Source organism: Hyaena hyaena, unplaced genomic scaffold, assembly GCF_003009895.1.
Source record: "Hyaena hyaena isolate Hyena2069 unplaced genomic scaffold, ASM300989v1 scaffold_116, whole genome shotgun sequence".
Taxonomy (NCBI): domain Eukaryota; kingdom Metazoa; phylum Chordata; class Mammalia; order Carnivora; family Hyaenidae; genus Hyaena; species Hyaena hyaena.
Genome location: NW_024080748.1, coordinates 3,046,615 through 3,059,571, shown reverse-complemented (window position 1 = coordinate 3,059,571; position 12,957 = coordinate 3,046,615). Strand labels below are relative to the sequence as shown.

At 34.0% G+C, this 12,957-nt stretch overlaps 1 protein-coding gene across 2 annotated transcripts in view; it reads right to left on the bottom strand.

Annotated features, from left to right (window-relative positions):
• Positions 1–12,957, bottom strand: part of PRMT3 (protein arginine methyltransferase 3) — a 129,860-nt gene that overhangs the window by 75,360 nt on the left and 41,543 nt on the right. For both annotated transcript variants that reach the window (XM_039236752.1, XM_039236753.1), the window contains one exon: positions 8,634–8,733. In XM_039236752.1, coding sequence (XP_039092683.1) covers positions 8,634–8,733 — 100 coding nt within the window. The remainder of the gene's footprint in view (positions 1–8,633; positions 8,734–12,957) is intronic.

Genomic DNA, 12,957 nt, shown 5'->3' with positions numbered 1-12,957 from the left:
TCAGAAAAACCATTCATAAGAACAGATCAACACTTACTGTAACTAACTTCTGCCCTAAAATTCTCACTTAATCTAAATAAACAATGACTTCATAGTCCTGCCATCTAAATTTTGCCAATTTGGAGACTCTATGATAGACAGTATAACATGTGAAAGATCTATACTCCAAGAAAACCGAAGAGGACAATTATCTTCATCAAGCCTTTTTGAATCAGTTTCAAAAAGCACTGTTAAGTCATGGCTTTTAAAAATTTTTAATGTTTATTTATTTATTTGTGTGTGTGTGTGTGTGTGTGTGTGAGAGAGAGAGAGAGAGAGAGACAGAGAGAGACAGAGAGAGAGAAACAGGGAGGGAGAGAGGAAGTTGGGGAGGGGCAGAGAGAAGAGAGGGAATCACAGAATCTGAAGCAGGCTCTGGCTCTGAGCTGTCAGCACAGAGCCTGACGTGGGGCTCAAACCCATGAACCATGAAATCATGAACTGAGCTGAAGTCGGGCACTTAACCGACTGAGCCATCCAGGTGCCCCAGTCATGGCTTCTTAAACTTGTCCCTTGAAGCATCTCTAAAGGCAAAAGAGAATGAACTGAAATTCCCAAGGAACAAGGAAGAACTTACTAAAATCAGCCCTGCAAGGGCTCAAATAGCTATGAAGGCTAATATTTTATCTGAAAATTTTGTAAACTTTATACTCCACTCCAAAAAAATACAAATAATGCTTTTTCCCTCCCAAATCTTCATACCATATCTAGTTTGTTACTTCTGGAACACATGACTGGCAGGCAGCTCTCTAAATCCAGTGGAAGTACAGGAACAACAAGTTTTCTTTACTACAAATTGGTGGCATTTATATGATTACTCAAGTCTTGTGAATCAAATATCTGCTCATGGATAATTTTTAAATAGAACCACTTCACACATTATTATACTTAGAACTGTGTCAACTCAGTTACACAGGAAAATCTGTGTTTATATTAAATGCCCAATTCTCTGAAAATGCAAACTGTAAATTTTAAGAGCTCTCTTTCATTATGAGGTAGAAGTAAACACTACTACTGAAAACTTCATAAATTGCTATATAATTTCAGAGTTTGATATCAAAACTAACAAATATTTCATGTTCTCTGACTAGCATAACTGAGAAATTTTCCTATAGGCAATTGACTCATATTCCTGAATAACTTATCTTCTTTATCTTCATCATCAGAATAATTTACTTACTGAACAAAAAGATTTACTAAAAAAGCAATTCATAACAGGCCATGATAGAAGAACACTAAAATGGAATATGGCATAGGGAATAACATAGGGCCACAAAGCAAATAAATACCATCAAATCAATCACTCATGATATACTGACTCTCCTGGCAAAGGCAACCTCCAAAAATCTGATGAAAATGATATAAAACACCTAAACTAAAATTTCCCCATAACACATAATTGTTTCAATATAAACAACTTTGCTTAAAGCACTAAATAATTTCACTTAGATGTGGTATCAAGCATAGAAAAAAAGAACATACATTTGAATAATGTATGTTACTAAACTTTTTAATGTACCCACAACTATTAAATATCCTAAGGTCCCCTTTTTTTTTTATTTTTTCTTTCTTTCTTTTTTTTTTTTTTTAATTTTTTTAAATGTTTTATTTATTTCTAGGAGAGAGAGAGAGAGACAGCGTGAGCAGGGGAGGGTCAGAGAGAGAGGGAGTCACAGACTGAAACAGGCTCCAGGCTCTGAGCTGGCAGTCAGCACAGAGCCCAATGCGGGGCTCGAACCCACGAACTGCGAGATCACGACCTAAGCGAAAGTCGGACGCTCAACCGACTAAGCCACCCAGGCGCTCCTATTTTTTATTTATTTCTAGGAGACAGAGAGAGAGACAGCGTGAGCAGGGGAGGGTCAGAGAGAGGGAGACACAGACTCTGAAACAGGCTCCAGGCTCTGAGCTGGCAGTCAGCACACAGCCCGATGTGGGGCTCGAACCCACGAACCGCAAGATCATGACCTAAGCGAAAGTCGGACGCTTAACCGACTAAGCCACCCAGGCGCCCCTCCTAAGGTCCACTTTAAGGATTTCTCAAAGGGTTACATGTTCTCTATAGATACTAAGATCCGACTATTATAAAATATTCCCCTTTCTAGAGTATGAAGTAAAATGGCCACAGAGTATGATGTGAATTCTAATTTAAAGAAATATTACTATTAAGTAAAGAAGAGGATGGGGAGTAGTTAAGAGCTCAGATAAGTGTAAATATTATAAAATTGAAATAATTATACATAAGGGACCTATTCTTAATTACATTTTTATTCCCTTAGTTTTCATTTTATTCTTAATCCAGAAGTCAGCACATCCATAAAAAAATCTTATAAACCACAATTTTCCTTTCATTGTTCAAGTACTGTAACTATCTCCCTGTTAATATTTAGTGTACTCAAAAATATTACAATAAAAAGTATATTTTATACTTAAAAATTACATATTATCAGTATTGCCTAAAAACTGTATACTAGGAACAAAGAGAATTTTGCTTGAAACATACATATAATAATTTTAATTAACATTAAGAAAATGCTAAAAGTATCCCCAACCCTAATAATCCATATCTATCAGGTGATTTTCATATTTCTTTGCACTAAATATAGGCAGGGTCAATAAGTAAATGCTAGCCATGGAAACAGAGCATCATGTGCTTTAACAAAGGGCTCATAAACCAAGAGGAAAGCACTAAAGAATGTTCTTCACCCAAGTCCCTGTCATATGCTACCTCCATGCTTTCATATGCTGTACTGAAAACTCTAAATAAGATCATATCTGTGGCCAGTGAATTTCTATGTGGGAAAGTTCTTATACATTCCATTATTCACTAATGCTAAGCCTTATGATAAAATCTGGCCACACCAAGTAAATCCTAGCTTCCATTCTTGAGAGAATGGAAAAAGGTACATCAACAAGTAATTACAATACAGTGCAAAAACCTGAAAACAGAATCTTAAAATGAAGTATAAAAGAGAGGGAAAAGAGAGATTTTATATGTGATCAAGGAATACATCAGAAAACTTCATGGGGGTGGTGTCTGAGAGGAGTCTTAAAAGAACTATGAGGAGTCTGCCAGACAGAGAAGATATAACACATTTAAAAGAAATAAGGCAATTTGCTAACACATATTTTGGTCTCACTAATCCTCACTATCTTCCATTAAGGGGCAAACTGTTTCTGCCAGAAATACACTAAAAAAACATGATAACAGAAACAGGAGTAGGGGCTCAGTTGGCTGAGTGTCCGACTTTGGCTAAGGTCATGATCTCATGCTTTGTGGGTCTGAGCCCCACATTGGGCTTTGAGCTGACAGTGTGAAGCCTGCTTCAGATGATCTGTCTCATTCTCTCTCTGTCCCTCCCCTGCTCATGCACTCTCTCTCTCAAAAATAAATGAACATTAAAAAAAAAGAAATAGAAATAAAAGACATTAAAAAACAGTAATCTCTGTCATCAAAAGAACATTCTAAAGAGTTCATTTTATGTAGCTTTGTCATTTATTTTTGTGTTTTAAATTTGGTGAGAATTTTATTATTGATTTTTACTTTCATTAATTTTTTTAAGTACAAGAAATCCTGTAGTGAAAAGGTGTCTCTTGTTTTTCTCTAATGGAACAAAAATGGAATAAATAAATGCAAGGAAAAAAATGTTAAGAGGTATAGAGTTAGGGAGGAAGTATGTTATATTTCTTATCTTGAACCACTGAACATGTGAAATTATTTCAGAAAAATTTTTTTGAACATTTATTTATTTTTAAGAGAGAGACAGAGTGCAAGTAGGGAAGGGGCAGAGAGAGAGGGTGGGGGGAGACATAGAATCTAAAGCAGGCTCCAGTTCTGAGATGTCAGCACAGAGCCTGAGATGGGGGCTCCAATCCACTTACTGTGAGATCATGACCTAAGCTGAAGTTGGATGCTTAATCAACAGAGCCATCTTGGCACCCCCAGAAAGTATTTTAAATAAATAAAAAATACATACTAAATTTATAAAATTTATTTAGCTTAAAGTTTTCTGAATAATATATGTAAAAGAAGAAAAATATAAGAATTTTTAAAAAATTCTTAAATTTAGGTCATAAGCATATTTCTTGCCAAAAAAAGAAAGTGCACCTGCATAAGTGAAAATTTATGTTGTTAAAAACAGATCAGGAAAGGCCACCTATCCTCATGGCCGTTGGCTGAAATAACATGGCTCTACTGTCAGACCAAACTAAAGTCAACAAAAACATTTTAACATCCACCAGTTTAAAATGTGACCTATGACAGGTTTCATGGTCAGTTTAAAATTGATAAGCCAAATGACAGCCATGTTTTCTAAATGATATCCTGACACACTACTCATCAACTATAAAGAGTATTAAATATGAACAAAAGACATACCATCATGTGGGTGTGGGTATGTTAATACATGCATATTATACAGATATACTCGTGCTGGTGAAGGTAGGAAAGTTATTTCTTAAGTTTCAAGGACAAATCCAAGAAAGAGAAATTTTAGGTAGCTTCTGTGAAAAGCAAGCCTAGATAGAAAAACTACAAGGGACTTTAGACAATTTGAATGTATGTTGTGAATGACCATGACAATGAAATATAAAGTTTACCTAATGTGTAATTCTGATAATCCTGATGACAGAAGAAAACAAAGAGGGAAACAAGAATCATCACAGGCAATTGTACCATATGATGCGAGGATCTTATCTATGTATTTGTAAGGAGGTCATACTGAAAACATAGATGGAAAACAGCAACACCAAATGAGTCAATCTGGCTTAACTGAATTGGAGACACTTTGAATAGTTTATTTTTGTTTTTTTTTTAGTTGATTTTTGAGAGGGGAGAGAGAGAGTCAGAGACAGAGACAGAGACAGAAAGCTAGCATGTGCAGGAGGGACAGAAAGAGAGGGAAAGCGATGATTCAAAGCAGGCTCCACAATGATAGTAGAGAGCCCTTGTGGGGGTCGAACTCACGAACGGTGAGATCATGACCTGAGCTAAAGCACACGCTTAACTGACTGAGCCATCCAGCCGCCCCACTTTGAACAGTTTTATTAGGCAATCAGCAATAAGATGTCACAAAGAATGGCTCTACTGGTACTGTAAAATAGGAAAAATGAAAAGAGATACTCACAGGCATAAATATTAACATCCTGTAGAGATTAAACTGATTTAAAGAATATTTATTTAATGTCAGTTATTTATTTAACTAATAATTTTCTGAAGTAGAAATTCCATTCAATAAAAATGAAAATATAAAACTTAAGGGAGGCCTACATCTGGAAATTCATAAACATTAAGAGGCAAGTGACAGTTTATTAAATAAGATGCTGACAGAAATGATCTGGCTTTTAAAATTACATTCTTAACTAAGAACACCTTCCAAAATAAAGGCAAAGTTCATGAATAGCTGTAGACAAAAAAAACATATCTAGATTAACACGGAAACGTTAGTGGACCACAGGAGAAGAGAACAGATGGACATCTCCGCAATATAGGATGGCTACGGTGCTATACTGCATTACAAGTCCATTAAACATCTGTGCCCAACTATGCAGGGTATATTCTTTTTTTGCCCTTCTTTGTTGAAAATACTTTTAAAAAGGGAGAAAAAATATAAGCTATGGCTTAAAATTGTGTTTTTTCTAGATTTTTGCATCTTTACCACTATATGTAAAAAAATAAATCAAAGATAGGATTCTATGCAGCATATTTTAATTTTAAAATGTTGGTTCATGAAAATGTGGCTTTAAAGTGGATTTAAAATAGTCAGCCATTTACCCACTTCAGCCCAAGTAGGAGTGTGAAAAATGTTGGATATTTTAGAAAGCATACCTGTCCTTGTTTAATTATACACTTGGAGTTTTCCAGCTACGCAGCTCAGAAATCCTACTAGATACACCCAAGTTAGGAGGGAATTTACAGGATTTAGAAGGTTCTATAAATTTTATTGCCAATCCACAAAGCTGACTCAAAACGTTCCAGCACAAGCCTACTTAAAAAGCTTAATGCAAATTTCACTAGAGAAAAAAGGCTATCCAAAGTTGACTGCCTTAGAATAACTGCCATAAGTTAGTGTCTAATGCTCTACTCAGTGCAATTAACACAATCTGCTAGACTTCAATGCCACTGATGCTTAAAAGGAGGACAGACAGTAAGATAATGCAAACTCTTAAGTTACACTTTTGTGAAGAGGGATAAGGCAAGTTCTTAACACGTCCCGAATACACTGATTTACTTTCCTGGGTGAAGGGCTTCTAAAAGCACCTTGGTTCCAAACAACTGGTTTTCATTTTAGATTCCAGTGACTCAGTATTGTCTGTGTTACAAACACAAAGAGATTATACCTGATCAAACCTCCAAAATGAAAGGTACCCTTTACATCAATTAGAGCCTAGGAGAACAGAAACCACAGGCAATGAAAATAGAGAAAAATTAATGCAGGAAGTTGGTTACACAAAGGAAATCATCAAGAAGGAAGTGAGACAACTGGACGTCAATGACACCAGGAAATAACTAACACTCTTAAGCTAGAGAGACAGAAGGAAGAAGCAGTGCTGCCAGAGTCCAGGGCCAGAGTCACATAGAGGACACTGGGATTATGAGTGGGAATTGGAATCAGAAAAGAAATAGCTTCTGCCAGCAATATAACTAGAGGCAAAGAGAAGCAAAGAAATGCCCTGGCTTCTCCTCTTCTGAAATCTTCCATGTTTCCCATTGGGTTTCCCAAACCCTGGGCAAGATGGCTGTCCCTGAAGCCTAGAAAATGTGACCTGCAGAGTTAGCTGTCTGTCAGCACAGAAGCAAGCAGGAGAAGAGTGTAAAAGGCACCTGAGGGCAAACAAGCCCAAGACCAGTACACCTTTTGAATAAAGTTCATATTGTAAATGTGACCATCTTATAAATTCACCTAATCAAGCCACTTTTTTGTTATTATGACAAATAGCTCTAAGATTTCAACTGAATATTAATATTTCTCGATAATCTTTTCAGATTTTAAAATGAAAATTTCTAGAATATCCATATCTCTAAGTAAAATCCTGCTAGGCAGGGCAAGAATTATTCAAATAGTTACTTAGTTATACCCAGATATGTAAAAATGTTCAATTGACAGGACAGGAAGTTCAGTAAAGTCTGTCTTTTAGTTTGCTTATAGCCTAATTTAGAATAATTTAAGAGATGCATTTTCCAAGAAAAATAAAATGGTTCCTAGAGGAATGAGGATGTCAGCCAACATTTAGTATACAGTGTTTTAAATTATTGCTGTGGAACTGACTCTAATGTGCTTATTCGAAAGAACCCTTTTGTTGTCCTTAAAAAGATGCTGGGTTTCTATTTTTAAAAATATTTTTGTATTCTATATTTTGAGATTTATTTATTTATTTTGAGAGAGAGAGAGAGAGAGAGAGAGTGCATGCACGAGTGGGAGAGGGGCCAAGGGAGAGGGAGAGAGTTTCTTAAGCAGGCTCCACATTCAGCGCAGAGCTCCTACAGGGGCTCAATCAAGACATGAGCAGAAATCAGGAGTTGGGACACTTAACCCACCGAGCCACCCAGACTCCTGAGCATACCTTGGATTTTTAATTACATATAACTAAATCCATACCTTTTCACTCAATTCATTAAAAAAATCAAAGTGTTGATACAAATTCTTTAGTATAAGACACTATGATTAAGAATTATTAAAAGCCAACCCTAGCATAAAAATAAAAATGAATATACTCTTTCATGTACAAAAGAGTAACTACCAGCAACAGTGACCATCAGTGATTCTAGAGTGAAATTTACTAACACATTAAATCTGAACATCCCAAAAGCTCCCTGAAATTCCTGCTATTTTGCTAGAATTGTTAGTTTATTCCAAATTTATACATAATTATAAATCAAAATGCATTCTTTTCAAAATTTTTTGATAAATTCACTTAGTGAAAATATATTATATCATATGATTTTTTTAAAGGCTTAAAACCTCTCCAAATGGTTAGAAAATCTTTATCTAGAAATACTAACTTGTCGTCATCAAATTGGCATATCAACAAGTCAAATAAGCTGTTAAATACCATTAGTTCCACTTTATGTACCTTTAAAAATAAACATTCTGCACTTAACTTATGATTTGAAAAGCAAATTCTAAAGCAACATGATATATTTTAATTTTATATGTTAATAACGCTAATAAATTCTATTTTATGTGATAAGGAATACTGACCACATGGCCAGACATAAGAAAGCCAGCACATTCAGTGTGATGGCAACAGTGGCGACATCATGTTAATTTTGACGAAACAGTCCTGGTAAGTTCTTACTAGTCCTCAGAGGCTTTTTAGCAAACATTTTAGGTCTTTACAAATTTACAAAGTAGAGAAACAATAATCCTTTATAACGAATTTACAAGAAGCTAATTTTCTCTTTTTAAAAAGATTATAAACGGCCTGTGAATAAGTACCATATCAGAATAAACTACCATAAAGACTGTAGCTGTTTTTAAAATAATCCCACTATTCTGCCATTTGTCAAACTTAATTAAATGCAGACAAACTACTTATGCCTTGTTTTCTTTTTTTTTAAACCAATAAAAGTATTTTTTTCTGTAAATACTTACCATCCACTCAGATATAATGACATCCACTTTTTCTACAGGAAGGCAAACTTCTTCAATCTTTCCTTTAATTAGTATAATAGTATCTTCAAGTTTATTTAGTCTGAAAATTATCACAATGAATTAAATTAGTACATTAAACAGATTCAGAAAACTAGTCAAATTACATAATTCCTTGGCAACTGTTCATATTCAAAGTTTGTTTCATGTTAAGTTCCATTATTCCCTGGCCATTAGAATTACTTTTGACCATTACATGAATGTCCAAGAATGTTTCTGATTAATATGGCAACACTCTGAACAAATATTAAACACTTCAGCTTGAAAAGAAATCTGAATTTCGTCAAGAATACATGTCAAAAAAATTACTGTTTTTTTTAAGGGAGAGGTGGAGTGAGACATACAAATGACACCAAAAGTACATTTTAAAGGCAAGTAGTGTGTCACAGTAGAGAAAGAACTAGAAACCAGAAGCTCTTTCTCTGAACTCCAGATCCTCTAGTAATTGTCAGCTAAGTGATCTTCATCAATTTTAGTACATGTGCTGCCGAAGCGAGCACTAAGCGACCTTTACCACATTATATCATAACCTCCCTAAGCCTGTGTGCTCATGTGTAAGAGAATACTTGCTCTATCTACTTCATAACCTAGTATGAGAATCAAGTATTTGTGAAAGCAGCACACACGTCCTCAGCACATATTTTCTCAAAACATATGCTGCATAAAACCTGAATATCTACTACAATCTTAAATGTTTTAATCTTGTCCAGTGACATTCATTAGATAACTTTATATGCTTGATCTAAGACTAGCACATATTTTTCATCTTCCTTTTGCAATTTGAAATAAAAAAGAGTTGAGATTATTTTAAAAAACCTAAAACAAGCTACAAAGTTGGTATCTAGTTAAATAAATAAACTCCCAATCCTCAGAGGATGTGCATCTGAATTACAAAGGATTTTTTCTGCTAATAAAAGAAGTCTTTCCTCAAACTCATTGACATATTATTTACATAAAATTAATTGCAATCATTTTAAGAGTAACTTTTGTTGAATTTAAAAAAAATAGAGATAGTTGAACGATCGCTATTATCAATATATAGAACATGTCTATCTCCTCAAAAATATTCACTAGCACTCACTTCCCAGAAACTTATCCTGAAGAAGCAACCACTGATTTTCTTTCTTTCCCTACATACTAGATTTGTATTTTGTAGAGTCTCATATAAATGGAATCATAACAAATGTACCTTTCTGTGTCTGGTTTCTTTCAATAACCATATTTCTTACATTCATTCATACTTTTGTGTATAGCAGTAGTTCATTCTTTACTGTTGCTAGGTAGTATTCCACTGCATGGATAAAACAATTTTGTTTATCCACACATGGATGGAATTCTGGAATGTTTCCAGCTTTGGTCTATAAGAATAATGCTACCATAAACATTTGTGTACAAGAAAAATTGTTCTGTCAAAACAAAGTGTCTAGGCAACTTTTAAAGAAACTGTCATTCTATTTTACAAAGTACATATACATTTTTAAATTCTACCAGCAATACATGTGTAGATTTTTATTGTGTCACATCCTTGTCAACACCCAGTATTGTAAAGCTTTTAGATTTTAACTATGTGATGAGATCTCATAGTTACCAATTGCATTCTTCTAATGATCAAGCATTTATTATGAGCTCATTGACCATACTCCCACATCACCTGTCGTTCCAATTTTTTGCCCATTTAAAAAAATGCATCCGTTGTATCTTATTATTGAATTTTAAGAGTTCTTGATATATTCTAGACAAAAACCCTGTGAGATATACTTATAGTGAATAATTCCTATCATACTGCGGCTTTTTTATATCTTTGAAAATTTTTTTATGTTCAAGAAAATTTTTATTTTATTTACTATTTTTATTTTTGAGACAGAGAGAGAGAGAGAGAGAGAGAGACAGAGTGTGAGCGGGGGGAGGGGCAGAGAGTAAGAGGAGTCACAGAATCTTTAGCAGGCTTCAGGATCTGTGCTGTCAACAGAGGGCTCAATGAGGAGCTGGAACTCATGAGTTGCGAGATCGTGACCTGAGCCAGAAGTCTGCCCTTAACTGAGTGAGCCACCTAGGCACCCCAGGCTTTTTCATGTTTTAATGGTATATTTGGAAGAGCTAGTTTTTGATTTTGATAATGACCAATTAATCACTTTTTTCTTTTGTGGTACATTTTTGCCTTTACCAAATCTTTTCACCTCTATTTTAACATTTTTGTTTCCATTTGAGTTAATTTTTTCATTTGGTATCATTTTTATTTTTCCCTCATATCAATACCTCACAAGGGAGGTATTTCTTCCAACTTTCTTGAAGAAAAAGTATCACTAACCCATAGGATTACTTTGGTATCCTTGTCAAAAATCAATTAACCATACATATATGTAGGTTCATTTCTGGCTTTCATTTCTGCCCCACCATATAGATAAGCATCCTTATGCTGATACAACACTTTGTTGATTACGATAGCTTTAAATTAAGTAATAAAATCTGACAGTGTATATCCTTCAAATTTATTCTGTCTTAAGAAAATTATTTTGGCTATTCTGGGTCATTTGGGTTTCTATATAAATTTTAACATCAACTCTTGGTAATGTAATGTTCTTTTCAGTGTTGATATCTTAGACACACCTTGTTAAATTTATCCTACATGCTTGATGATTTTGGTCGTACTGTAAATGGTATATATTTTTAAGTTTCTATTTCTAGTTGCTTGTGGCTACTAATAAAAAGAAGTATAATTAATTTTCATATTTTGACCTTTATTCCCATGACTGTGAAAAAGGTTTTAGTTTTAGCAGTTTTAATGGCTAATTTATAGATACCTTTTTTAAAAAAATATTAAACTCATTTATTTCTTTTTATAAAAGTATTATATTACTTTCAGGCATACAACATAGTGATTTATTTTATAGATTTCTTAGGACTTTACATGTACATAATCATGTCATCTGGGAGTAACAACAGTTTTACTTCCTTCAAATCTTTTATTTCTTTTTCTTGGTTTATCGCCCTTATTAGATTCCCAGGACAACAGTGAATAAAAGTGGTGGAAGTAGACATCTCTTGTTTTGCTTCCAATTATAGAGGGAAAATATTCATTAGCTATTATTATATATGACATTACTTATCTTTACCAAGTGAGAAAGTTCCCTTTTTTTTCCTAGTTTGCTGAGTTTTCCTTATGAATGAGTTGCAAATTCTAACAGTTTTTCTGCATCTATTAAGATGATTCTATAGTTTTCATTTATTTTCTGTTAGTATGATAAATTATACTATTTTTCAAATATTAAACCTATCTTGCTTTCTAGGATTAACTTTACTTGGTCATAGCTTATTATCCTGTTTATATATTGCTGGATTCAATTTGCTAATTTTTTATTTTAAATGTTTCCATCTCCTAGACTTACCATGGTGCTTATTTTGTAATGTATATAAATATTTAATCACTAAGTTATTCACCTGAAATGTAATACTGTATATTTTCTTCTTCAATTAAAAAATGTTTCCATCTATATTCATAGGGATATTCATCTGTAGTCTACTTTTCTTGGAATATCCGTTCAGGTTTAGTATCATTGTAATGGCAGCCTAATAAAGTAAGTTGCAAAAGGTGCTGTCCACTTCTAAGAGTTTCATATTACTTCTTCATTAAATGTTATATTTGTTAGTTGAGTCTGGAGTTTAATTTGTTGGAAGGATTATAACTACCAACTCATTTTCCTTACTAAATCTAGAGATATTCAGATTTTCTAGTTCTTCTTGAATCGATTTTGATAACTGATTTTTCAGAATATTTCTCCATTTTACCTAAACTGTCATATTTATTGGCATAAAGGTTTTCATAATAATTCTCTATTATTCTTTTAGTCTATAGGATCTGTAGTGATGTTCCCCTTCAATTCTAATATTGGTAATTTGTATCTTTTCTTCTTGATAATTCTAGTTAGAGGTTTATCAATTCTTTTATCTATTTTTTAAATGTTTTTTAGTGTTTCTTTATTTTTGAGAAAGAGAGAGCGAGCGAGCATGAACAGAGAGAGGGAGACGCAGAATCCAAAGCAGGCTCCAGGCTCTGAACTGTTGGCACAGAGCCTGATGTGGGCCTCGAACCCACGAACCGTGAGATCATGACCTGAGCTGAAGCCGGACGCTCAACTGACTGAGCCACCCAGGTGCTCCTCAATTCTTTTAAAAATAAACTTTGTTTTCATTAATTTTCTCTATTGTTTTGTCTTGTACTGCACTGATTTCTGTTCTTTACCTTTTTCGTCAGGTATATTTAACTTTT